Below are 27,907 nucleotides of genomic sequence, written 5' to 3'. Positions count from 1 at the left end.
TGCTCTCCGCGATCGCTATAATCCCTATATTGTTCTTTTTACACTTTCATTAATAAGTATTATGTTCATAATTTTAGGAAGAATTTTTGAAAAGTGATTGACCTTTCAAAAATTCTTCCTACAAATTTCATATTTGAATATGCAATAAGAGAATTCAAATTCAAATATTTTTATTCAAACTAGCATATCATATAACTTATTGAAAATCAAAAACTACCATCAATTCGAAAATTTATGCCTCAGACCTGACAAGAATGGGCGCAAGAAACTCAGTGGGCTTCTTTTTAAAAAAAAATATGGTTACAATGTAAAATCATATCAAAATGGAATTATTGCATATTCAAATAATTGAATAATTATGTTATTTTCCAGTTCAAAAAAATACTACATATTTAAAATCTCTTAGCGATTAAATAGCCCGACATCTTTTTGATAATTAAAAACTGTTGGTGTTAAGCAGTATTATGCGACAACATAGCAATTGTGTTGGTGAAATGACGATAATAGTGCTAAGGTAAATTATTGTTTTATTATAGTCTATCTACAGCGTGGAGCAACAAAAGCGCCATTAAATTAATACAGAACTATTTAATCATAAAAATAAATCTAAAAATGCAATTTTCTAAAAACAAATTGTATATCTAAAAAACAAAATTTTAATCATACTTACGTGGGCGCTATTTACCTACGAGTTCCGAACGTCTACGGCTTGGCGTGGGATAAGTAGGTGTCGGTGTCAACGCAAGCATGCGACTACTAGATCAACATATAGGTTGTTCTGAAATGATATTATTCAAAATTGATTTATTTTTAAGTGAATTATGTACTTTTTATTTTTATGTGCGTTCATTTAATGTCCTTTTTGTAGCTCCACGCTGTATACTTATTTAAAATTTTATAATGAGATGCCGCAGGGTTCATTATTAGGTCCATCACTTTTTCTTATTTATATAAATGACCTGCCTTTCTTTGTAAACAAATTTTGTACGATGGTATTACTAACAGATGACAATTTCCTAATTTTTAAACTATATAGAGTTAGTGCAAATATTAAAAGTTACGAAGAAATAATACAATGACTTGACGGTATATTTAGGAATAACTTTAGATTTATGAAGAAGACTCAGCTCGGTTGTTTATTTACTATGTTACGCCCCTTGCGGGTGAAGTCTCATAAAAATTTGTTCTTCCCAAATTTCAAGTCCCTGAGTTTCAAATTTCAAACCGTTCCTACCAAATTTCAAGTTTCTAAGCATTATGGTTCCAGTGATACGAGTATCGTGATGAGCACATAGAAGGAAATCTCTTATATATAGAATTATTAGTGAATCTCCCAGTTTTTTCATTATAAAATTGTCCAGTGTAGTTGCTTTTGTATCACGTGACGTAAAGAAACATTATTGATTTACTCATATTTACAGCTTACTGCTAGCGTTATGCTACGCTTCACCGAGGCAAGAAAGAAGATTTCCCGATGACTTTCTCTTTGGTGCTGCTACTGCGTCATACCAGATAGAAGGAGGATGGAACGCTGATGGTAAAACTATTGGCTTTATGATCACACTAGCTTACAGCCGTGACTTCTTTCACATTAGTCCACACACAGGCATAATGGGCATTTATTTTCTCAAAATTGATTCCTTTAGAATTCTTTATGATGTCATTTCTGATATACTAGACACTACTACCGCTTCGAAAATAAATGGCGCTCTGAGAAACTATCAAGTGTATTCCGTACATTTGGGTTGGGCTAGTAAGAAATGATGTCATTTAAAGAGTCCAGAGGTAGGGCTGCCATTTTTTGTCAGTCCGTTAAATATGAATCACGTGACCAGTTTTGTATTCTTAACTCAATTTCGATATGATTGTAGTTTGAAACGTTTTTTGTAATTACGTCCATTTATGACTTGTAAAAGTGCAATTTTTGTAGCAGCTACTTACAAATTATAAACATTTTGAATTCGAATATAGATTTACATATCTATGTAGTTCTTTCTGTAGCATGTAGTCCAGAATTTCACCTCAAACGTTTTATGATCGAATACTTTTTTATGGCTTAGTGTCCCTTACTGAGCATAACATCATAAAATGATGGCAGATCAGGTCAGATGACAGATACAGCTTCAAGCGCCATCTTGAAAAAAAGACTTTGGCCGATATCTCGAAATGCACTTTAGAGCAAAAATTATTGACACCATTATTGTATAGAATCAAATTTTGCATCTTTTATTTTTCTGTAAATTTTTGTACAATTTACCGTTTACGATTTATGGCCCATTTAATGAACCGGTTATTCTAACTTGGCGGATATTTCTTTAAGTATTGGATTATATATATTGGATATACTGTCATTTTTATTGGATAGCTGGACCACTGAGTAGGTATGGATACTTACGTATGATAGGCTGAACCGTAGAACCTAGCTATCCAACGCAGAAATGCTGGCAGTATTCTTGTACACTAATTCCTCATAATTATTGTATTTACTTCATGTAAAATATTGATTATTAAAAATATAAGCAGTTATAAACATTGTTTTGTAGTCAATAAAAGGCTTATTTAAATTAATTATTATCAACTTCATTTTAATATTCAAGATCACCTTGAAATATTATTATAATGAATAAGATTAATGAATAATAAGAAGCGCCATTTAAATTGTCGTTAGCACGCGCGATATTTATTATAAATTGTAGAAATAGAAATAAACATAAGCTACAATTGCAGCAAACTCGTCTCCACAAAATTTATAATTTGTATATGTATATCCGGTTTTACAACAAACTTCCCCGTAATATCCAGGACCTACAATATATTAATTAGGTTTTTATCTTAGTTTATGACATGCAATGGTGCTATTTTTGTAGCAGCTACTACTACTAAATTTTTTTTTTAATTTGAAAATTTTACCTATCTATGTTCTTCCGTTACCATGTAGGCCATTTAAATAGAATTTAACCTCGCACATTTTTGATCCAATATTTGATTTTCATTTTATGAGGTTTAGGGTCATTTACTGAGCATAAAATCAAAAAAATCCTAACAGATCGAGGCTTCAGAGCTTAACCTATATCTGAAAAAAAAATGTTTTGGTCGGTATCTCGGAAACTATGCACTTTAGTGCAAAAGTTTTCTATACCATTATTGTAGAGAGTAAAATTTCGCTTATTTTTTCCTGTAATTTTTGTAAAACTTACCATTTACGATTTTTGGCCCATTTACCGAACCGGTTTTTCTGACTCTACCGATAACTCTTAACATATTGGATTGATCAATAAAATTTCTAATTTTACTTATAAGTAGTGAGAAAAAACTAGTAATTGTTTCAAGGTTTTAAGTCTATATAAATACCCTATGTATTTATTTACTCAAACATTTACATGAATGTCAGAGTTCATAACTTTTTCCATTCATCTTACATATTTACACCTTACAAATGAACACTGCTAGAACAATATATATTTCTATTAAAGAGTTAAGTGCCCATCACCCGGCTTTTTAAATTGTTCAGTTCGACGGTACTATTTTCATTTAAGCTTTAAGGTACCTAACATACTAAAAATTCTAACTGAGAACCTCTTCTGAGTCCTTTTTTTGTAAATAATTCTCTTAACATTTTCTACGCAAAACCAAGCAACTAACTGTTGATTCTTATCAATGGTTCCACGCTGAAATTCATTTAAACATTCTGCCATCCTTAAGATCATTAGAATACCTACTAAGATATAGAAGAGACACATTTTCCATAGGAAGGCTAATATCCCTCTAAAAATATATGTAGAGACTAGCTGACCCAGTAAACGTTGTATTGCCATATAAAGTAACTAGCTGACCCGGCAAACGTTGTTTTGCCATATACAGTATAATTCACGCGATAGTTTTATAAGTAATAAAATATTGCCTATATTATAGCCTGTACATCATTTTGTTCTATTGTCAATAGGTTTTGCAGCGCACGCAAAAATAGGTTTTCGATTTTACACCTTGTGTTACAAAATAGCAATTTTATTACGGATCCCTAATTTTGAAAAAAAAACATAGCGTATAGCCTTCCTCGATAAATGGACTACCCAACACTGAAAGAATCATTCAAATCGGACCAGTAGTACTCTGGTACTACTGGTCCGATTTGAATTCCGAAAAAAATCAATAACAAACATTTGAGGTATAAAAATAGATGCAACCGATTCTCAGACGTACCAAATATATCGTCCTACAATTATTGTATTCGATTGCAACCTTGCAACCCTATAGCGGTTTTTGTGAATGGAACAGAATAATGTAAAAATAGCGATACAATAATAGTATAACTATTTTCAATTCGATTTATCGATTGTAGAACGGCAATAATTTGAAGTTGTATGTAATGAATCATAATAATAAACTGAATCATAATAAAATAAAAACAAAAAATTTTGTCCAAAAATTAAAAAAAAATGTTAAGGGTGAACCCTTACCACCCTTATCACTTAGGGGTATGAAATATAGATAGTAGCCGATTCTCAGACCTACTGAATATGCATATAAAAATTGGTAAAAATCAGTAAAGCCGTTTCGGAGGAGTTAGGTAACTAACATTGTGACACGAGAATTTTATGTATAAGATTAATGTTTTACTTTTTTTAACGCAGGAAAAGGCGAGAACATTTGGGATCGCATGACTCATACAAACCCTGACGTAATAAAAGACAAGAGTAATGGCGACAAAGCAGCCAACTCGTACAACAATTATGCAAGAGACGTGGAAATGATGAGAGAACTTGGCTTAAATGCATACAGATTCTCAATATCCTGGGCCAGAATACTACCTAACGGCTTAGCCAATCAAATCAATGAACCTGGGGTCGAATTCTATAATAACTACATCAACGAAATGCTGAAGTATAACATTACTCCCATGGTAACTCTTTACCATTGGGATTTACCGCAAAAAATCCAAGATCTTGGAGGGTTCCTAAGTCCACTATTCCCAGAATGGTTTGAAGATTATGCTAGAATTGTGTTCCAAAGGTTTGGAGATAGAGTCAAACATTGGATAACTTTTAATGAACCTTGTGAGATATGTTTTGAAGGCTATGGCTCCAGTGCTAAAGCTCCAATTCTAAATGCTACAGATGTTGGAACATACATGTGTGCTAAACAATTAGTTATTGCTCATGCAAGAGCTTACCACGCTTATGATAAAGATTACCGCAGCGACCAGGGTGGTGTTTGTGGAATTACAATAAGTGTCAATTGGTATGGCCCGTTAACAGATTCTGAAGAGGATAAATTTGCTGCAGAGATATTACGACAGGCAAAGGTAAGAAAAACATTTAAAATGACCTAATAAAGAATGAATGCTATAAGATACAAAATTAATCTTATATTATTCAACAGAAACTGTCAATATGTTGTCATTATTAACTGAACAATAAGCATTCAGAACTTCATGTCTTCTTAACTCAGTTGGTTGAGTGTTTTTATTGTTTGTATTGTGGCAATGTACTTATAAGTATCATGAATCTGCTGCAGATGCGGTCGACCATGTTGACGTAGACATATTTGTTTTTCAGTAGACAGTTAACAACAACACAATAGTCAAATTAGTTTAAGTAAAACTTGCGTTTTCTTGGTAGTGTGTTTTCGTTACTTTAATTAGATATAATGCGCTTCTGCGAGAATTCTTCAAAATCTGGAAATGCCCCTTGAAGTTATTAAAAGAGTAAAAGTGTTATTAACAAGCAAACTAACATTACCTGCAATACAAGCTGACCCGACAGAATACTCATGCCAAATACCAATAAAGATTTCGTAAATTATTTAAATATATTTTGGGAGTAATGTAAGAAACTTGAAAATATAAGTATGGTGGCAAAACTGTCGATTTAAAAACGTAAATAGTACGCTCGAATTCCTAGATATTTTTTTAATGTTTCTTTTGGTTTTTCCTTAAAATAATAAATTATAATCTAACTTACTATGTTACACCAAAAATAAAATAAAAAGTTTAACTTTTTTCTAGTGGGGAATATACGCTGAACCAATTTTTTCCGAACAAGGAGGTTTTCCAAAAGAGTTCGTCGAGAGAGTCGCCAAGAACAGTGAAGAACAAGGCTACCCTAGATCTCGAATGCCAGAATTCAGTCCAGAAGAAATAGAACTCGTTCGAGGTTCTGCAGATTTCTTTGGAGTAAATCATTATACAGCAGTCTTAATATCAGCGACTGAACACAAGCACTGGTTTCCTGTGTCTTCATTATATGCTGATGCCGATGTTGGCATGTACACATTACCTGAATGGGCTTCATCAGCATCTGATTGGTTGACGGTAAATTTAAAATAGTAAAGTCTATATATACTAATGAACCGTGGTGATGAATTATCACTGTAATAACTGTGCGACTACGAATGTCGAATATACAAATTTATAACATTCTTCTATTTTTTGGATGATTAAAATGTTTTATTTTCAAATTAAATACTATTTTATTGGAAATGCAATTATTGCAGAAATTATCAATATATAAGCTAGTTTTATATCTATGTTCTTAAATCATAATAGTACTTCCAGGTTTTAAAAGGTCAATGTGTTTTTTTTAATTAAGGGTGCAAACTGGCAAAAGGCTAACGTGATGGAAACTGATGAGCCAGCTGCCCATGAATATCTGCAACATCAGGGGTCAAGAGATACGTTGCTGGCCTGTAAGTTGGGAGTAGACTCTAATCTTGAAGGGCCCTAAGTCGTAACGAATATGTAGTACAACAGAAGAATGTCAGCTGATAGAAAGTGCTGTCAATCATGAATAAGCTGACGTTCCTTTAGATATGTTAAGAGTTGGCGGTTCATGACATCCGATCCACGGTATAAATACACAAGCTTAGGCCTTTTGAGTATGAAAGCCGGAACAAACATGTTAACGCCGGATTCAACTCAAGAGCACACGTTCTGTTACGGGAGAAATGAGACTTCTAAACATCCTAAGGAAAACAGAGTCCACCGAAGAGTTATCAATCTAAACTGTGCATCAACCATATGTTTCTTACACAGCAAGATATTTGACGGAAATAACGGCATAAAACATGCTTTAGAAGAGGATGCCCAGAACTTGTGACTTCCAGACGGGTAATTTGATATCTACGTGCTGGTGATTTGCTGCTGAAGTATCTTGAGTTTCGGTTATTTTCTCTATAAAATTGTGTAAATAGCCATATCCTAAGCATGTTAGCAATCGGCCATTATAAGGGTACAGGCACTGCGATCACTGAAAGGAAAACAAACCTAGCTTCAAGGCAACTGGAGGCTTGATATTTTTCGGGATGCGTAGTCAGTAGAAGACCCAATTAGGATGGCTATCGTGGATATCCGGGTCTTAGAGCCCCGTGGGCAATTCAATCAGTTGGTATAGACCATGCCAGTAAAAAAATATGTACAGATTGCCCTGCTTATCCTGCGACCCAAGCTGCATTATTCGCATCAGTCACTTCGACCTCAGTGGAAGGTATCTGTGCAAGTACTTCGTCAACTGCTGCTTAAACATGTTCCATGAGACGATTCATTTCTGCATTATCATTATGTGTTAAGCCATTATTATCTTTTTCCTAAATACAAAAAAAAATAAGAAAATAACAATATTAAATGATCTGTGTGGCACTGAACTTCCAAAAAGGCTCCAGACTACTCCGTTACAATTGTTTCCACACTTTAATGAGCATAACACTGATTTAGGGTGCACTAACAAGTAGTGTTTAAATTCGTCGGCATCACCTTGGGTTACTGGATATTCATGATTTTCGATTTCTTATTTCATACATCAAATCAACATCATCGTCGCTGACCAGTTATCGTGAGACCTGCTCCGAAGAGCTATTTGATTGAGTTCATAAGATTTCAGGAATGGAGGATCACTTAATCCAATGCGTAATAAATATTTTATCATTTCAGTTCGCGCCGAACAGTTTGTTAAATTCACTGTCCCACCTCAGAAATAAATACAAAGATGCGGTATTCTACATCACAGAAAATGGCTGGTCCCAAGCAGGTGCCGGTTTGGAAGATGATGATAGAATATCTTATTACAGATCAGCACTTAACAATGTGCTAGATAGTTTGGAGGCGGGAATAAAACTCAAGGGTTACATGGCGTGGAGTCTTCTTGATAACTTTGAGTGGATGCAAGGATATACGTAAGTTTACGCATTTTTTCATCATTATTTAAGCATTATCTTACGAAAATATACAATCGCCATACAAGTGATTACAGTTAGTGGTCATTGTTTCCTGACCAATTATAGTAACTACTCTCGCCAAAAATAATATTAGAACTTAAAAACTTTTAATTTAATTTTTTTTGCTTCTTATTTGGAACACGTTTAATACTTTAGAAACTCCAATCTTTTCCCGCCATTTCAAATATTATTTTTGAGGTTAATTATTAATTACAATATTGCCCTGTACAAATTGTGTATTATTGAAAAATTTTCAAGACACTTCAAAAGTATTATTATACTTATCAGTCGCATGTTTGTACTATCGATATATATACCGACATAATGTTCATTGGCGAATACCATAAAATGACATGAATAATGTTATGATAAGATTAAGTAAAGTTTTCTGAACCGAAAGATGAGCACTGAATAATTTTATTTCCATGCCAATTATAGTTTTTTTTCATAGACTAATGCACGTACACACACATGAATTAGATATCATGAAAGACAAAGTGTTGGTAGGCGAAGTAGGTTAGATGGACCGACGATCTGGTCAGGATCACCGGAGTATATTGGATAAGGGCACCGCAGGACTGATTGTGGTGGAGGCCTTTGTCCAGCAGAAGACGTCTTCCGGCTGATGATGATGATGAATGAACTTTGTCAAATATTACCATTGACGTGCGTATTGATAACAACTTCTGAAATTTCAGGGAACGGTTTGGCCTGTACGAAGTAGATTTCGAATCTTCAGAGAAGACGCGCACTCCAAGAAAATCCGCGTTCATTTACAAAGAGATTATTCGAAGCCGCACTATTGATCCTGAATACGAACCACCCACCCGAACTATGTGGATTGATGAAGGGCATTGAAGTAACAATAAATTATTAAAGTGTAAAATGAGTTTTACTTTTCATTTTAGTGTGTACTATTCAACAAAGGACTACGAATGCAATGTGCACTCTTGTAACATTATGTATACAACTACAGAAATACGTAGGCTCTCTCTGTATTTACGTGGATGTATGACGTTCCTCCAGTATGCTTTTCAAGAATCTTTTTGCCACGTACAAGGTAACTTCGTTGCATGGTGTTTCCAGGATGATTCGAGACGGGTATCTTAAGAACAACAGTTACACCTTCCTAAAGGAAGAAATATCCTGGATAGGCCGAAAACACTCCTTTGATTCTTCTGCTGTTGCAAATCAGTGTTGGCGGCTTTTATCACTTAACATCAGGTAACATTCTAGTCTCCCATCAAGTTCAGTGATAGATAATACTCTGGATGATTCTTCAGGCAGATAAAATCCAAAACTCTCTCTCTCTCTCTAAAATGGCTTAGAGGGATTCACCATATGACAATTTTTAGATGAAGTCATAACTTTATGGCAATCGCCGCTTGAAAACTTAAGGTAATGGTCAGTTACAAATAACCAGACCAAATGACCCTTCTTGGGTAGCAACAGTGGTTGGCAAGCCCGTAGGGAGAATAGCGCTCCTAAGACGCCTTGACTTGGCTCGCAGAAAACAGACGTTGTCCAAAAAGGGGTGAAATTATTTAGATAAAGCTTCCGACACTTTAGATTGGCAAAAGCGTGTGGATCAATAAGATTTTTTTTAGAAAAGGTGAGGAGACGTGTAAGACGCAATGTGTTGTTCACATATTGGTGGGTGACACGTTGCACATTGGAATGCAGTATCGTTCAGGATTCTAGATAGAAGCCAAAATTTTTAACATCATCGCAATTGCACTCGTCACTTTGAAACATAAGATGTTAAGTCTCATTAGCCCAGTAATTTCACTCGCTACGGCGCCTTTCAAACCGAAACACAATAAATGCTTGCATTTTTCTGCTCGACGGCAGAAAACGGCGCTGTTATATATATTAAAAATATATATGTATCTATATATTTTAAGAATAACTTACTACCTCTATACTAATTACATTCCTAGAAATATTTATTTATATTTCGACTTAAATTATAATGAACAGGAAAGTATTATTATAGATTATATAAATACATTATCAATGAATATCGGTTCAACCCCCATTAGTGAAAACAGTGCTGTAAGTAGAAAATCTTAAAATCATTCAGTGATGAGTTTATAAATTATAAATATAGCTGATGTAAATCGTTAAAGTAACGGCATCCTATAAATCTTTCATTTAGTGATATAAACACTATCAATAATAAAACTCTTTCAATAATGTTCAGTAAAACTGAAATTCTGACAGTCTTAAAAAAGAATTGCAAACCTTAAACTTGATAAGTTTAAGGTTTGCAGGTTGTGATGAGTTCATTGTTAAATGCGCAGAATGCGCTTTTCCATCACACAGATTCTTGAAGCTATTGCTTGCTCGCCAAGTATTTCTTTTATAGTTTAGGTTAGTGTGTTGAAGTCTTAGTAAATCATGCTGTCGCAGTAATCTAACAGGGGTATTGAACTGAAGTTTAGCAAGAAGGTTTGGACAGTCAATTAGCCCTTGGGCTTCTTTTAAAAGGATAATAATATCAGCTATTTCACGACGATTCTTTAAAGGCAGGGGATGATGTTTACTGCAAAGATTGAGGTAGTCATCAGAGCGGTATGTGACTTTCACACGATTACAAAGATGTTTGAGGAATTTCCTTTAAATATTTTCTATGTGGTTAATATACTGAAAGTATGATGGGTTCCATACCTGAGAGGCGTACTCTAGATTACTCCTGACAAATGAACAGCACAGAATTTTTAATGTTTTGATATTTTTAAAGTCTTTTGAGTTACACATGATGAAACCAAGAGCTTTAGAAGCTTTATTAACTAGTGTATCAATTTAAGTGTCAAAAAGTAACTTTGAATCATGGTGAACACCCAGGTCTCGAATAACAAAGCTACATTGAAGTTTAATACCTTTAAGCATAAAATGAAACAATAATACATTATGTTTACGAGTGAATGATTTTGAAGGCAATAGTGTTCAAGGCGTTTCAAATAAGATTGCAAAGACTATACCATAATAAACTTCCCACATGTCGTTATAAACAATGCAAATGAATAAATAAAGTAAAATGATTAGGCTATAACGTTCAACAAGTTATTAGCGACCGGTAGGTATAATAAAATACTTAATACGCACAAGCAAAGCAATAACATTACAAATGAAATACTAATGCGAAGCGCGGTCACTTGGTATAAAAACTGGTTTTGATAGCGTAGAGTGTAGACGCTAGACCTGCCAGCCAGGGATGACAAAAATTTCTAAGCAGCTAACATTTTGTAATAACAAAAATAGATTAAACTGAAAAATAGAAGTAATGAATATCATATAAGCCGAAAGCAACACAGATTTAAAATAAGCTATGAATATTTGTTTAAATCTGTCTCTTTGGTTATAACTTAAACAGGTGACTCGTCGTTTTTGCGTATATGGATCTTGCAAAACGTCACCCACACATATTCATAAACTTTATCTAATTGTTTCAATTTATTAAGCAGTGTTTTGCTATCAGCTGTTAAGTGATCGTTGATAAATATTTGCTTCTAGCTGTACTCACCGCGATAGCCTAGATCACCTGCAACTATATTTTTTTTCATTCTTGCCGCAGCTAAAAAGTCTTCCTTTATATATCGGTTTTTTCTGAAGAATTAGGTGTTAGAACCCTTGAAATGTAGTAATGTAGTTGTACTGCACAAGCTCTCAACAATAATGGTTCTCACTTTTGTTTACTGGCACGCCCTTTACTTCGACATTATTGAGTCGTGCCCACTGATCTCTGTTGGCAAGCTCTTGCTTTGCTTTGCCGATTTTCAGTAGTGTAGAATTTATAGTATCCTGTAGAATTTGCGCCTGTTTTGAAGTTTTTTCGGACTCTGGTAATCTGCTGTAAATCCTCCAATTAAGCTTTGTTGCATTCACAGGGTTTTTTCAAGTCAACAAATTGGATTTAATTTCCACGACTAGTTTTGGTAGAACAGTGACTTTTTGTTTTACTTTGCTTAACTCGTTCAAAATAGCGTCTAACTTCTCGTCGATGACGTACAAACGTTTGCTCTGTGTGACTTTTGTCAGATTACAAGGCAGCATCTTTCAAGGCATTGAAAGATATGCAATAATATGCAGCGTTTATTAATTTGTATAGATCATATGTAACTAGCTACATCTATATTATAACAGTTGTTAACGGTTCCATATCTTTTATTGCGGCGACGTGACGTTCAGTGTTCCACAGGGATCTCATTTTGGACCTCTTTTGTTTTCAGTATTTTAAAGAATTACAGTGGTTATAGTTTTTTGAATTTTAAATATTATTTAATTACTGCTGATCAAAAAAATCAAATATCAAATCATCTTACAGCGCTATATTAATACAAGAAAACTAAAACGGATTAAACTGGTGTAATAATAATAACATAACTATTAATACTTCAAAATGAGTTATAATAATAAAAATATTCATTTATTTCAGAGCAAGTCCATATTACAAAATAAAATTACAAATAAGATATAAATATAAGTAAAGTTATGATAGTGTTTTCCTGTAAAAAGATTTATTTGCATATTTTGTGTAGTATCAGTGAAACCTTCTTAGACCGAGAAGAGCTCAAAGTCAAAGTCAAATAAACTTTTTTCAATTAGGCTTAAACTAAGTGCTTTTGAATCGTCACTATAAAAATATTCTTATAAATTACTGAATTTTCCATATGTTTGGAAAAAGTTGAGCTCGTGAGAAGAACATACAAGAATCATATAGAGTATTTTACGATGGCTGTAATAAATATATATAATTTCTTTGTCGTCCAATATAATTTGAAAAAAATAATAAAGAATAAACCGTGTAAATATTTATTATCGTATATTGGATGCATCAACCTTTAGAGCTTGAATTAATTGTTTGTGTAAGGTTGCTTCGTGAACATGATGGTCGTGATTACTATCATAATTATTAGTAATTGCATCCAACAAATACAATGATTTATTAACTGTAACAGGTCGACCTGGCACCACAAGCAGCTCCCGTTCACAAGTGCATGGACCAGCCATCGTTCCCTTCACACATGTTTGCGAGAAGGAGACGACCCGGCACATGACGCTGCCGCAAGCAATGCCATTCAGTGAGCATGTTATAGAATGCTCACAAAGGAAGCCCATAAATTATTCTATATAATCCAATTATAATTTAAATTAATTCTATATTATAATGAATTCAATATAAACTAAAAGAATATAATATTCGACACCATCGCTAACAAAGTTTTAAAAATATAAAGGTCTTTCATATGAAATTCCAAGATTTTAAATCAGGCGAATAATATAATTTACTTGCTGACCCAGCAAACGTAGTATTGCCGATATTAAAATCGCGATACAAAAGTTACTGTTGACTGTAGATGGGTGAAAATTTGAAGTTGAATGTATTTTTTAATGCTGACTCATAATCAAACAAATATAAAAAAGAATGTCAAAAAAATTAAAAAAAAATTTGGCGTGGACCACCCTTAACATTTAGGGGGATGAAAAATAGATGTTGTCCGATTCTCAGACTTAACCAATATGTACTCAAAATTTTATGAGAATCGGTCAAGCCGTTTCGAAGGAGTTTAACTACAAACACCGCGACATGAGAATTTTATATATTAGATAATACATTCATTCCATTTTAGAATATTCGTCTACAGTGCGGTCTACATTATGGTATACACACTACCAATAATTACCAAAATACAGTAGTAGATTACAGAAATGTAAAAACAATTTATGTTGCTTCTTTCTTATCAATGCAATCTATGCAATACTCTAGATATCTATTCTGACCACTTGTGATATCTTAACATAGAGAGCCATCATAAATAGAGCACGGTAATACTTCAAGCCGGCCCACATTCTAGCTCTCTACAAAGCGCAGGTCCAACCACAGTTTTTTTTTTTGTGTGTCGCTGGTGCCTGTGGTAGGTAATAAAATACCTGTATTACTCCACCAGCATTCCACTTTTACACAGTGACTAAAAAGCTTGAAATTCCAAAGGATAGAGGTAAATGTGTGTGTGTGTGTATGTGTGTGTGTGTGTGTGTGTGTGTGTGTGTGTGTGTGTGTGTGTGTGTGTGTGTGTGTGTGTGTGTGTGTTTATAGGTGTCGGTCTCGGTTTATAGGTGTGCTAACTACCCAAGACCTCCAGAAGTCTCTCTGTGTGACAGTAATCTTGCAAAAGGAGCCATTCGTGTGCAGTTGACCGACATTTGTACATGTTTAGACCATACAAACATAATACCTTGTGTAGCTTATTATAAAGGTACGGTCCTAGAAACAGAAAGAATCTGCGGCTAAATGATGTCCTTACCTTCGTAGATACTGCCACAAGATGATTGCGGCGAGTAGACTCTGGCCTAAACTCTGTTAAAGGGTGCTGTTTGATAACAATCGCCAATATGAAGAGTTGCCTGACTGTCAGAACTTGGCAGTATTCATAAAGTTCTGTTATGGGATACAGGCGAGGCTTAAAACAACATACCTTCAAGACAGCCCTCTGTTCACGCTCCACCAAGAGAAGGTGATATTTTGCAGCACCACAGTCGTAATGCAATAATTCAAAATAGTTTGGCATATCGATAGATATACCATTTTCATAATGTTAGGATCGGCAGAGTGACGTAATCGCCAGAAAATATAAATAAGCTTACGTACTCGGCCTGACAAATATTCTACATGGGGCTTGAAAGTCAAGTTTTGGTCAAGAACTACCCCCAGATATTTGATAGATGATACTTTTTCAATGCAGCGAATACCAGCTGAAATTTGACCGTCATTTGGTAAAACAGTGATTTGTAAGGAGTCTTCGTCTTTATGGTTGCGCATAGAGAAATGAATCATTTTAGTTTTAGCTACGTTTAAGGTCAGCCGGTTTTCTTTAAGCCATTTATTTGCTGCGTTAAATCCATCTTGAGCAACACTATACGTCCCGGACAGCGTTCCGGAACAAAATACCAATGCTGTATCATCTGCGTAAGAAAATATTTTTCCATTATATAATTTAAGATTGCATAGGTCGTTTACGTATACTAAGAACAAGCTTGGGCCAAGAATGCTCCCCTGAGGAACGCCATATTCAATGGTAGTTTCTAAACTTGTATAAGGGCCAATCTTAACACATTGGGATCGACCGGTTAGATAGCTTTGAAACAGGGATAATTGGTTTCCTCTTATACCTAACGAGTCCAGTTTGGATAGCAATATCGAGATCGAAACCGTGTCGAACGCTTTCGCAAGGTCCAGAAAAAGTGCTACACATTTCTGTTTATCGTCAAGTTTTCTGACTATGTGATCCACTAAATTATTTACAGCATCATCAGTGGAGCAATTCTTTCTAAAGCCATATTGGTTTGTAGACAGGAGATTATGTGACTCTAAGTACTTAGTGAGTCTAATATTAATAATTTTTTCCAGTACCTTAGACATCGCGGGCAATACAGATATTGGTCTGTAACATATGGAGTATTGCTGTCATTACCAGTGGGAGGCCTCTTTGCACAGGATGCTGGCTAGATTATGCGTACCACAACGGTGCCTATTTCTGCCGTGAAGCAGTAATGTGTCAACATTATTGTGTTTCGGTCTGAAGGGCGCCGTAGCTAGTGAAATTACTGGGCAAATGAGACTTAACATCTTATGTCTCGAGGTGACGAGCGCATTGTAGTGCCACTCAGAATTATTGGGTTTTTCAATAATCCTGAGCAGCACTGCATTGTAATGGGCAGGATGCATCAATTACCATCAGTTAAACGCCTTGCTCGTCTCGTCCATTATTTTCATTAAAAAAAGTCTCTGGTTTGGCGGACGATCCATTGGACCACGTGCAACGCAGAGCTTCTCGAATTGTCGGGGACCCAGTGCTGTGTAGAACGACTGGATCACTTGGCGTTGCATAAAGACGTGGCTTCATTTGTGTTCTTCCGCATTTATCACGGGGAGCGTTCCGAAGAGCTGTTTCATCTGATTCCTGCCGCTAAATTTCATCTTAGCACGACACACTACAAATTATTATATCATCCCCACCATCTGGATGTGTGGCGGTCCTCCACAGCGTGGTTTTCAAGGAGCTTTCTTCCACGTACTACAAAGCTGTGGATGCGATTCCTTGTGTGGTGTTTCCAGGACGACACGATATGAATACCTTATAAAAAAAGCGCTTACTCCAATAGCTCCTGTGATTCCTCTGGTGTTGCAAGAGAATGTAGGCATCGGTCACTTAATACCAGGTGACCCGTACGCTCGTTTGTCCTCCTTTTAAAAAATACAAAATCGGCCGTAAGAAACCAGATTCTAAATCATTAGCCATTCATAATTTCCAAATCACTGTAGCAAACGCTTAATCAACATCTTCATACAAACCTATCAACTCTATCTTGATATCTAGATTGAAAATATGCGTCACTGCAACGTGTCATCAATCCGTTATTCATATGCCAAAAGCTTTTAAAAATTATCAACATCAGAACCCCTACTAAGGATTGCGAGCCATTTACGGATTGCGATTGATATTCAACAATGGCGTTAGTTGTTTGTTTGTTATCATTATCATCAGTCATATGTTTGTGTGTTTGTTTTCCCCAATTCAGGTTATATAATCTGTTACTATCTGTGATTTAATCTGAACTCAGTCCGTCACTTAATCTGAACATGATAAATGTATGAAATTTGACAGTAACACTTTTTTCCACCAACGGATGTTAAAAGACTGCTTATGACATAAATAAAACTCGTAAAAATATAGCCATTTCAAAAAGACACATTGTTTCTTTGGCATATTTTAGCACCATGGCATACACGATTCAAATATATCAATATATATATGTCGTCAATATATATATATATTGACGACCTGTATAGCCGAGTGGTTAGCGATCCTACCTACTAAGCTAGAGGTCCCGGGTTCGAATCCCGGTAGGTGCAAGCATTTATATGATGAATATGGATGTTTGTTTCCGAGTCATGGATGTTTAAATGTATTTATGTATGATTATATGTATGTTTATATGAATTTATGTATGTTTAAGTAAGTATATTGTATTAAATATATCGTTGTCTTGTATGCTTAACTTGGGGCAGGATAATTTGTGTAAAAAGTGTGTCAATATTATTATTATTATTATTATTATATCATATAAATATTTTATTCAAAACTGGATTTTAAATCACTAATTGAAAGACGAATCTATATAACCTTAAATAGCCTCGCTCTATTCCTAAGATGTATGGAGATATTATTAAGAAAGCCATTTATGCTATAGTAACCTTTATCGGCCAAAATTCTTTTAACAATTCTATTAAATTTTGCAGTAACACATTTGTTTTGTATATTTTCTGGGATCATGTTGTAAATATACATCGCCTTAATAAGTAAGTAGTAGGCATAACAAATTTATGTTTGTTCCTAGTGTTAATTATTTAATTAAGACTATCATAGTTTCTAGAAAGTTCGTTTATGCGCCTACATACATACATTACATTATCAAGAATATATTGGGAGGCAACAGTTAATATGTTAATTTACTCCGGTAGGTCTCATACATTTCATATATACGTCATATTGTAATGATACGAGTATGATGGGCTAAGTGACGTTGAATCCCAGTCATCAAATAGAACTTAATCAATCAGTTCTGCTCCGTTTTGAAGGAGCAAGGTCCATTGGCGAAGATTGGTTATTGTTTACAGTTATCTCGAGTGCTTCATCTGGTGCGATATAAGATAATGTCTTGTATATAAGTTGTATTTGTGACAACATTGTAATTGTATCGGAGAAATGAAGGCGGTCGTGCTAAGGTAAATTATTTTATTATCTGTATTTATATAAAGAGAATATTTTTTGAGGCGTGATCATGACTTCTGACAACTTCGATTCTTCTAAGGCATCATAGACTATGACCATTTCAGGATTTTTTTTTAAATAATTTGTTTGCTTGTTTTTTGGATATTGACACTTTGTTTTTTATATATGATTATTATATTTTATAAACATTTTGCTTTATAAAGATTGAGATACAGTAAATAAAGTAAAAATCTATATTATAACGGTACAACGAAACTAAGTACATAATTAATTACCTACTGTGATTAAGGTCATTGCTATTAATATATTCGTAGACATAATTAAGCTAGTCTCCAGTATTTTCTTCAAATAATTTTTTATCAATATTTCATTTTATTTTATTTTATTCGAACCACTAACAGAATTAAACATATAATTTTTTTACATTATTTAAGTCGGTACTAAGTTTAAATATAATTTCATTTATGATTATTATAATAATATAATTTTAATCGTGCGATAGATATAAAAATAAACATAAAAAAGATTAACGGTGAGAAAACACACAACATTTAAAATCCTAAGAAGCTAAGTGATGTGATCTGACAAGTTTTATATTAAAATTTTCCAAATTATTAAAGAAATATATTAAATTAATAATATAATGTTAAACGTGACAACGCTACAAGCGCCCCCATTCGGGAGTGATGTTATACTTGACATAGTGTAAGAATAATTATAGAATATAATTATTATTGTGTTATCGTCATGTGACAGATACCTTACATTGTGTTCAGTAAATGTATGAGCTGAGTTTTTAATGTTATCCATCGGTGAAAACGCAAGGACAACTTATTTATCATGCAATTCAAGTACCGTCCGTTTGCGAAGTGCAATCTGTGAAATAAGTACATATTGAAAGAAATATTTTAAACGGTTTAAAAATTTCTTGTGAACACAATATTTATTAATATCAAAAAATAATCTCTCTCTAAATGTATATAAACATACGTAAGAATAATATACATACACAATAAATATCGTTACGGGGAAAAGATTTTCTTTCTATTGCATAAAAAAATTATTAAATATAATATGTTCCCTAAGTTCATAGATAAATTCATCATTCAAAACGATCTTCGTTCGTTCAACTCATAATCAACATCTAATATACAATTGGTATTTAGTTGGTAAAGACGAAGGTTTTTAACCAATGTGTGTTGCCAGTATATGCATGGGCCTTATGAGCTCATGGTCGCTCAGAGGGCAATGGAGAGGGCTATGCTCCGAGTTTCCTTGCGAGATCGAAGCTGAAATATCCGTAGGAGAACCAATGTCACCGACGTAGCCCAAATGATTGCGGAACTGAAGTGGCAGTGGGCAGGGCACATAGCTCGATGGACAGATGGCCGTTAGGGCCTCGAATGGCGACCACGTACCGGAAGACGTAGTGTTGGTAGGCTCCCACAAGATGGACCGATGATCTGGTCATGATCGTTGGAATAGGCTGGATGAGGGCAGCGCAGCAGGACCGATCGTCATGGTGATCTTAGGGGGAGGCCTTTGACCAGCAGAGGACGTCTTCCGGCTGAATGTATGATTTATGTTAAAGTTATGACAGTTTCTAGAAGATTCACTTTTGTGTGCCTATGTACATACATAACATTATCAAGAATATATTGAGAGGCAACAGCCAAGAACTGTATTCCTTTAAATTTTTCTCTCAACGATTCATTAGGAGCTAAGTTATAAATAGCGCGAATAGCCCTCTTCCGCAGCACAAAGATGGTATTGATATCGGCAGCATTGTCCCATAGCAATATACCATAGGACATAATACTATGAAAATAACTAAAGTAAACAAGTCGCGCCGTATCTACGTCGGCTAATTGTCTTACCTTTATGACGGCGTATGCTACAGAACTAGATCTATTAGCCATGTACATGTCCTTCAGTATGGAGGCCCTATTGTAATCTTGAATCCAGAGTAACGCCAAGAAATATAGACGATTCCACCGGTTTTACCCCCTCTCCATTTAAAAAAACACTCGCATCTACATTTTTGACATTTGTTACGGTAAATTTTACATATTTCTTATTCTTGTTATTGAATATTATTTAGTTTATAAGCGCTAAACCAGTATACGATGTCAGTTAAAATATCTTTTACTTCGTCATACATAACTTGGTTTCTTTTCACTTTAAATATCAGTGAAGTGTCATCAGCAAACAATACCTTATGTTTTTTTTTCTATAAGGTTAGCAAAATCGTTTATGTAGATAAGGAAGAGGAACGGTCCAAGAATAGACCATTGTGGTATCCCCATACTGAGACGAGTCCCAGTAGAACTCCTGTCATTTACGTCGATCTTCTGAATTCAATTGTTTAAATATGAAATCAGAAGATTGAGCGCAGTTCCTTTTATGTCATAGTTACATAGCGTCCTGACCAGCGTTGAATATTAAACACAATGAAAGGTCTTAGATAAATCACAAGAGATACCAAGTGCATTCTGTGATTCCTCCCAGGCATCCAAAATATTCATGATTAGTTCAACACTTGCATCCGTTGTTGAAGTTGAAAACAAATTGTTTCGCATGAAGCAACTTATAGTGTTAAAGTAATTAAGCATTTGGCTTAAAATGCTGCTCTTCAGATGTTAAGATTACTCTTTTTAGGGCCTACTGCACCTCATTCTATACCTGCAGCCTGTGGACTGACTATACGCAAAGATCGTACAGCGCCCTTCGGGTCCAGTACAACAATGCATTTAGGATGCTGTTGAGGCTCCCTCGCTATTGCAGCGCTTCAACGATGTTTGCCGAAGCCCGTGTTGACTGTTTCTATACAATAATGCGAAAGAGAGGCACGTCGCTGGTGCGCCGAGTCCGAGGGAGCAACAACAGCATGCTGGCTGCACTGGCGGATCGGCTCGACTGTGGTTATATAAACCGCTGTTGTAAACTGCACGTTGCACACAGGGACTGAGGAATATGGGGCTTTGTTATTAATTTTGTGAAATTCAATGATTTATGTACTCTTTTTATGTTATTTATGTATTAATTCTAATTATATCTGACTGTATTATTATGACATTTAAGTGGGCCATAGTAGCCAAATAAAGAATAAAGAATTGAAATTGAAATTAAAATATTTTTTTCAAAAATTTTACTAAGGGTTGGCAGCACCAGCAAAAGACGATAGTTAATCGGTCAGAAGTGCATCCCAACTTTAATATCGGTGTTTTGCCGCTGTTCAAAATTTCTGAGTTTTTTCTGTACAATACGTGATAATAAATAATAATAAAGTAGCCCCATAGAAAATCTTATGCAGTGATATTGGAGCTGCATAGCAACTATTCAATATGCCCCCTGTCCGAAATGAGTTTTCGCGGCAAAAATTGTTTCACCATGTCTATGGAAACTGTATGGGATGTACTCTATTATTTTAATTCCATCAACACGAATTTGCTCCGCAATGTTGGGCGTTCTCCCAGACACCAGCCGGCCTCGATTTATTTGTTATTGTCGAAACAGTTGTTCAAACATTCTGATCTATTTGCGTATCATATTGTGGTTTGGAGCCTTTTTTTGCTTAGGTTTTCTTCTATCGAAATAATCGTTGTGCGGTAATTTTCAGATGTACCCGCGCCGCGCAATTCCGTAAAATTGACAAATCAAATAAATCGCTAACACCCTTTTTGCCACAGTTATGTTGAAGTAAATATTTTTGAAGCAACCTCTTAACCAACAATAAGATGTGTTTTTTTCTCTGTTGTTATTAGTTTTTTTATTATAGTGTCCATATTTTTTTTATAATAGTACCTATGCGCTAATGCGCTAAATCAGACATTATGCCACAGGCACGAGCGAGCTACAGGCAAGCGCGATAAGGGAACCAAAAGTGTCATGAATAGTGGAATACTTTTTTAAATGGAAGCGAAAACGATAACATAAAATAATTGAGGAAAATGTTATTATGGTCATAAAAAACATTTCCATAAGGGTGCACATTTAAAAAAAAAGCTTCGTGATACATTTAACTGGCTTGGGCATAACGGGTAACAAAATTATCGCATAGTGGTAGCACCTTTTAGTGCTTAAATTCAAGATAATTCGTATAAAATATTATGATTGTCGTGGTTAGTGTCCCACCGATTCGATTTTTCCACATCCAGGTCATGTCAAGTTACTAGATTATTTTAACGTAATAGAAAATCAAATATACAAATTTCGAAGGACATCGGACAGTCGTTCACGAATATAATTCATGATTATTTCTACCGCACGACGGAGTTTTTATTCCGATTTGAAGGAAGTGGCGCCATTGTTATTGCATGGACATGAGACGTTGCTTAACTTAACTTAATATAAGTTCCCGAACAGGCGCTATGTGACGTTATCGATGTATCACATGTGGCTACGGTTACGTGATATTATGTTGCCTCTCATTTTGTATTGTCACGATCGGTTAACATCAGATAGGTCACGTGCTGTCACTCAATCTCCTCACCTGATTTGTGAATCTGGAAATTTAATAGTGCATCTCCCAGCTTCTTCTTATAAAAATAGCCAACGCTTAATTGTACTTATTGTGCATCAAGTGACCCCGTAATATTGAAAATTATTGACTTATTTACAGTTTACTGCTAGCGTTATGCTATGCTTCGCCGAGGCAAGAAAGAAGATTCCCTGACGACTTTCTCTTTGGTACTGCTACTGCGTCATACCAGATAGAAGGAGGATGGAACGCTGATGGTGAGACTTTTGGCTTTATGATCATCAGATTTCTAAGTCTAGACTAAGTTTCATCCAATTGAGCTGTGAAGCTCAGTCGTGATAGACCAGCAGCTGACAAAGTTGTATTCTATATATATGACGTATGTATATGCATTCCTGTTTGCTAAGCACAACTCTTATTCGATTTCTTGAGCTTATGGACACGTACGAAATCTAAATCCAAATCCAATGCAATGCGTAAATTGAAATCTTTTGGTTACTCGTAGCTCGTGTGACTTTCAAGTTAAGTCAAGCCATTCATGGCACCAGAGCACTTGATGTCGACGATTATTTGAACACCTGACTGTAGCGCATGAAGCCTACTATCAGAGAGTGCTTGATGATAAATTTGATAGCTGAAATCTTGGATTGAAATACGGTCTTATTGTTTTAATATTATAACTATTGTAATCTATAATAAAGACCCAGCCACTGTTCAGGCATTATCTGTAAATATATTTGTTTTATAAATAAATGGCTCTGTAGTATTTCCTACTACTTGCTACAGCTGAGTACCTAAATGATCGGACAGCCTGGGACTAGATTATGATAATTTTATAGCAATACCAATATTGTACATTTTATTAAAAAGAGTGCAAAAAAGAATGCTAAGAGAGTTTCTTGCGCCGCTTTTTCTCTTTCAGAGCACCATTTGCTTCCGAAGCGGTGGTAGTGTTAGAAATTACATCAAAAATAATTCCAAGGGAATCGTTTTTGAGAAAATAAATGCCTTTTTTATTCCTTTAATATTTAACTTTTGTTGGTCGTAGGAAAAGGAGAAAATATTTGGGATCGCATGACCCACACAAACCCTGACGTAATAAAAGACAAAAGTAATGGCGATGAAGCAGGCGACACGTACAACAATTATGCTAGAGATGTGGAAATGATGAGAGAACTTGGCTTGGATGCATACAGATTCTCACTATCCTGGGCCAGAATACTACCTAACGGCTTAGCCAATCAAATCAATGAACCTGGGGTTGAATTCTATAATAACTACATCAACGAAATGCTGAAGTACAACATTACTCCCATGATAACTCTTTACCATTGGGATTTACCGCAAAAAATCCAAGACCTTGGAGGTTTCTTAAGTCCAATATTCCCAGAATTTTTTGAAGATTACGCAAGAGTTGTTTTTGAGAGGTTTGGCGATAGAGTAAAACATTGGATAACTTTTAATGAACCGAGAGAGATATGTTATGAAGGCTATGGTTCCAGTACTAAAGCTCCAATTCTAAATGCCACAGATGTTGGAACATACATGTGTGCCAAACACTTGGTTTTAGCTCATGCCAGAGCTTATCATGCTTATGATAAAGATTACCGCAGCGACCAGGGTGGTGTTTGTGGAATTACAATAAGTGTCAATTGGTTTGGCCCGTTAACAGATTCTGAAGAGGATAATTTTGCAGCAGAGATACAGCGACAGGCAGAGGTGAGATAAGATTAGATTAATAATATGACAGCTCTTTTGCAAATGTGATGATGTTGACATATCAATTTTATTTCGTCGGCTATAAACAACAGCGACGTATTTATATATTCTTATCAAAAGATACATTGATTTTTTGAGCAACGCCTTTTATTGAGGAATTTGCTTCTGGCCGCGACCTTGTATCATACGCTCGTGAAAATTAATTAAAGTTTTGGGTACCCTACAATGTGTATATTGCAACCAAACAATGCTAATTGCATTTGCTGTTAACTTTTTTCTAGTGGGGAATATACGCTGAACCAATTTTCTCCGAAGAAGGAGGTTTTCCAAAAGAGTTTGCCGAGAGAGTCGCCAAGAACAGTGAAGAACAAGGCTACCCTAGATCTCGAATGCCAGAATTTAGTCCAGAAGAAATAGAATTCGTTCGTGGCTCTGCAGATTTCTTTGGAGTAAATCACTATACGGCATTCTTAATATCAGCCGCTGAGCACAAACAATGGTATCCTATGCCTTCATTATATACTGATACCGATGTTGGGACTTACAGACCACCTGAATGGGCTTCAGCGGCATCTTCCTGGTTGAAGGTAATTCTAAAATAGTAGTTATTCTATAAAAATTACAGATTTAAAAAGTACTTTAGTATTTTTGAAAAAAGGTCCTGATTCAATTTTAAAAGAAAATTACATCGGTTGTCTTAATATTTTTAAGTCATCTATTATTATTATTATTATAACCTTTAAAAATTACTCGTTCGCCCTGGTTACCCGCCTTCGCCCTATGAGCAAGGTCACGGGCATGTATTGACGCCTTAATGTCCTCCTATCCATTTGGATATCTTGTCCAGTGTCATTTTTCACATACATCCAAAAAGTGAAATGAAGTTGATGCGATGGCAGCAATTCTTTAGTAATTTCTCTTTTGTTGGTGACTTGTCAGCACTGTCAGTACGCTTCTTTTTTCTCCAATTTCATAAAACGTTATAGTGGAATAATACTTAATTATTGTTTTATTATTTCAGCTTGCACCCAACAGTATTTTTAACGCACTTACCCATCTTAGGAACAAATACAACGACCCAGTGTTCTACATCACAGAAAATGGCTGGTCGCAACCCCCTGGTGCCGGTTTGGAAGATGATGATAGAATAACGTACTACAGAGCAGCACTTAACAGCGTGCTGGATAGCTTGGAGGCGGGAGTCAATCTTAAGGGTTACATGGCGTGGAGTCTTCTTGATAACTTTGAGTGGATGGAAGGATACACGTAGGTTTTTGCATCCGTTTTATCTTGTCTTGCCTTAAATATTGTCACAAGGAAAAAATCTCTTTTTTATGGCATACAACATTAATTATTACTGTATTGTTCATTACTTTATACAAAACAATAATAAATAGTAACATATATTAACTGGCCTAATGCGAATGGTCTCAAGCCAGTTATCAATTAAAAATTACTCCTTGGGAGAATTATTCTCTGCTAATCTCATGGATTACTTTACAGACTTCAAATTTAAGGGCATGCAGCATACTTTCAAAAACTGAACATCAATCATAATCGGATTGAGATCTGGACTACCTAGATGACTCTTGTGAAGTCAGAATCGTTCTTTTCCAAAATAGCTTATGTGGATGGAACTTTATGACCCGGTGCTGGGTCTTGCTGAAAGACTATTCTTCGTTATTGAACATGGTTGAATTATGAGACTTAACCACCTTCTGAAGAATCATAATATATTAATATACCTATACCGATGTTTTTACACTTTTTTTTACATAATATTATGACTCAGTGCTTAGTTTATATCTGTTGACTTTGACACAATGACTTGGTCTTGTACTAAACGAGAAGTGAAATAAATACTGTGTTTAGTTATCGCCTTCGGCGAACTTACTACTAATGGATTAATCGCCAATGAATCAGTTTAGCCACACACATATTGATTTAAATGGATTTAAATTGTGAACCCCTTTTTAATAACTTCTGTAATTTCAGGGAACGGTTTGGCCTGTACGAAGTAGATTTCGAATCTTCAGAGAAGACGCGCACTCCAAGGAAATCCGCATTCATTTACAAGGAGATTATTCGAAGCCGCACTATTGATCCTGAATACGAACCACCCACCCGAACTATGTGGATTGATGAAGGACATTAAATTGACTATAATTAAATTAATTTTAACTTATTAAATTATGACGTTTAAAATGTGTTTTATTTATAGTGCACTGGCGCTTGCCTTTGGCGTAGGTTTTGGTGTATCATTCCAACTAACTTAACTGTTTTTTGTGAACCGATTAGAATGAATCAAAGGTTGGGCACGAGCTGTTTTATAGACTGTATTAGTGAAATAAAAATTAAAGGTGTAAGCTCGTTTGTAGGTGACAACTACGTTCAAATTATGCTAATAGTGCCTATTTCAATGTCATCATTGAAATAGGCAAATGTCATCATTTGCCCTAAAAACTTGGTTTGTAGTGTCATTAGTGAAATTGTTATGGGATAAAAATTTCAATGAATCAATCTATGTAAATCTTTTCAATGTAAGTGAAATACTTTATCAAGCTCTAATTTGTCTTTCTAGAAACACTTTCTAGTACCTCTACTTTGTTACGACTTATTCCAATTTTTAAATGAAAGTGACGGGCAATATGTCTTAAAGTATAGAGATTAGCGCGCAGAAATAAGCAAACATCTTTTTTGGTCACGCTTACATAACAATAATGTCTCTAAATTGTTTTCGTGAAAAAATATTTAATGTACAGATACAACACACTTAAGATTTTATTATATATTGTTCGATGTCTGCTTCGGATCATTTTTCAACACATTTATGTGATGGTGGAAGAGGTTAGTAGAACATGAACGATCTGCCTGACGGCAACTAAGGAGCAACATTATGGTTCGGTTGACGCGTGGACAGTGCCGGATTATCTACGTATCGAGATTAGCAATTACTACGGACCCCGCGCGAAAGGGGCCCCCGCATATTTAAACCCATTCATCTCTGTCTGAGCGTCATTTTTTCGAATGAAACTAATTAAGATGTGGTAGGTGTTGTGAATTTACTTGAGGTCACAAAAACGTGAACCGTTACAAGTTTTCTTACTAAGGCACTCCACGTCAGACACACGGTAACTGAATATTTCAAGGGCTCTTTGAAAGGAAATTCAATTAAATTTATTTATTGCGTCCAATACAGTACACATCTTTAGGGTTTAAATTTATAGTAGTGTCTTCGATTCGGCTTATTAAAATTACCATGCAATAACTTTACTTAAAATTAAAAAGTCTCTAACCATTTTTTTTTATGAATTAACTTATTACCATTATAACCATTTAATAAAGGAGTCTAGGAAATCTTTTGAAATAATTTGCTTCGGGCCCCGCGCTTAATTCGCCTGAGACTAATTGTTTGAGTGAAGCTTGTTATGATGTAGATATTGAATTACATGTCACAAAAACGTAACACGATACAATTCTTCCTAAGACAATCCACGTCAGTCATTCGGTAACTTTCGAAATTGATAAAAAGTGAAATAAAATAATAGTAGGATGAAACTTATTGAAAAAGAAAGAGAATGTAACAAATATTTTTGCTCCTACGAAATAACAGGTATGAATTCTCTATAAAATGCCTTTTGATGGACATAAATTTTCCGTACACTTACAATTATTGTAATTTATATTTTTTTTTACACCATCG

General features: G+C 35.0%; 2 protein-coding genes across 3 annotated transcripts; both read left to right on the top strand.

Moving 5' to 3' along the window:
* The first annotated feature begins 372 nt into the window (after positions 1–372).
* Positions 373–9,094, top strand: LOC126979732 (myrosinase 1-like). Its single transcript, XM_050829232.1, has 6 exons — positions 373–514; positions 1,422–1,537; positions 4,632–5,302; positions 6,005–6,310; positions 7,925–8,166; positions 8,907–9,094. The coding sequence occupies exons 1-6, from the start codon at positions 465–467 to the stop codon at positions 9,064–9,066; spliced, it is 1,545 nt and encodes a 514-aa protein (XP_050685189.1). The 5' UTR covers positions 373–464; the 3' UTR covers positions 9,067–9,094.
* An 8,778-nt stretch (positions 9,095–17,872) lies between these two features.
* On the top strand, positions 17,873–26,409 carry LOC126979734 (myrosinase 1-like). 2 transcript variants are annotated; one of them, XM_050829234.1, is made up of 6 exons: positions 17,873–17,998; positions 22,627–22,742; positions 23,534–24,204; positions 24,486–24,791; positions 25,226–25,470; positions 26,200–26,409. In XM_050829234.1, exons 1-6 carry the CDS (start codon positions 17,979–17,981, stop codon positions 26,357–26,359), a joined length of 1,518 nt encoding a protein of 505 aa, XP_050685191.1. In that variant the 5' UTR covers positions 17,873–17,978; the 3' UTR covers positions 26,360–26,409. The 2 variants fall into 2 exon arrangements, with proteins under 2 accessions (XP_050685191.1, XP_050685192.1); XM_050829235.1 differs by lacking the exon at positions 17,873–17,998 and adding an exon at positions 21,560–21,704.
* The last annotated feature ends 1,498 nt before the right edge of the window (positions 26,410–27,907 follow it).

Source organism: Leptidea sinapis, chromosome 4 (assembly GCF_905404315.1).
Source record: "Leptidea sinapis chromosome 4, ilLepSina1.1, whole genome shotgun sequence".
NCBI classification, from domain to species: domain Eukaryota; kingdom Metazoa; phylum Arthropoda; class Insecta; order Lepidoptera; family Pieridae; genus Leptidea; species Leptidea sinapis.
Note: the sequence above shows the minus strand (reverse complement) of the source record. Positions and strands in the feature narration are given on the sequence as shown.

Bases quoted from the DNA above. Each gene is read 5' to 3' on its own strand.
- LOC126979732 (XM_050829232.1), top strand. From the start codon at position 465: ATGCGACAACATAGCAATTGTGTTGGTGAAATGACGATAATAGTGCTA. The intron at 515-1,421 runs GTAAATTATTGT...TCATATTTACAG, and splicing joins ATGACGATAATAGTGCTAAG to CTTACTGCTAGCGTTATGCT. The intron at 8,167-8,906 runs GTAAGTTTACGC...CTGAAATTTCAG, and splicing joins GAGTGGATGCAAGGATATAC to GGAACGGTTTGGCCTGTACG.
- LOC126979734 (XM_050829234.1), top strand. From the start codon at position 17,979: ATGAAGGCGGTCGTGCTAAG. The intron at 24,792-25,225 runs GTAATTCTAAAA...TTATTATTTCAG, and splicing joins CGGCATCTTCCTGGTTGAAG to CTTGCACCCAACAGTATTTT. The intron at 25,471-26,199 runs GTAGGTTTTTGC...CTGTAATTTCAG, and splicing joins GAGTGGATGGAAGGATACAC to GGAACGGTTTGGCCTGTACG.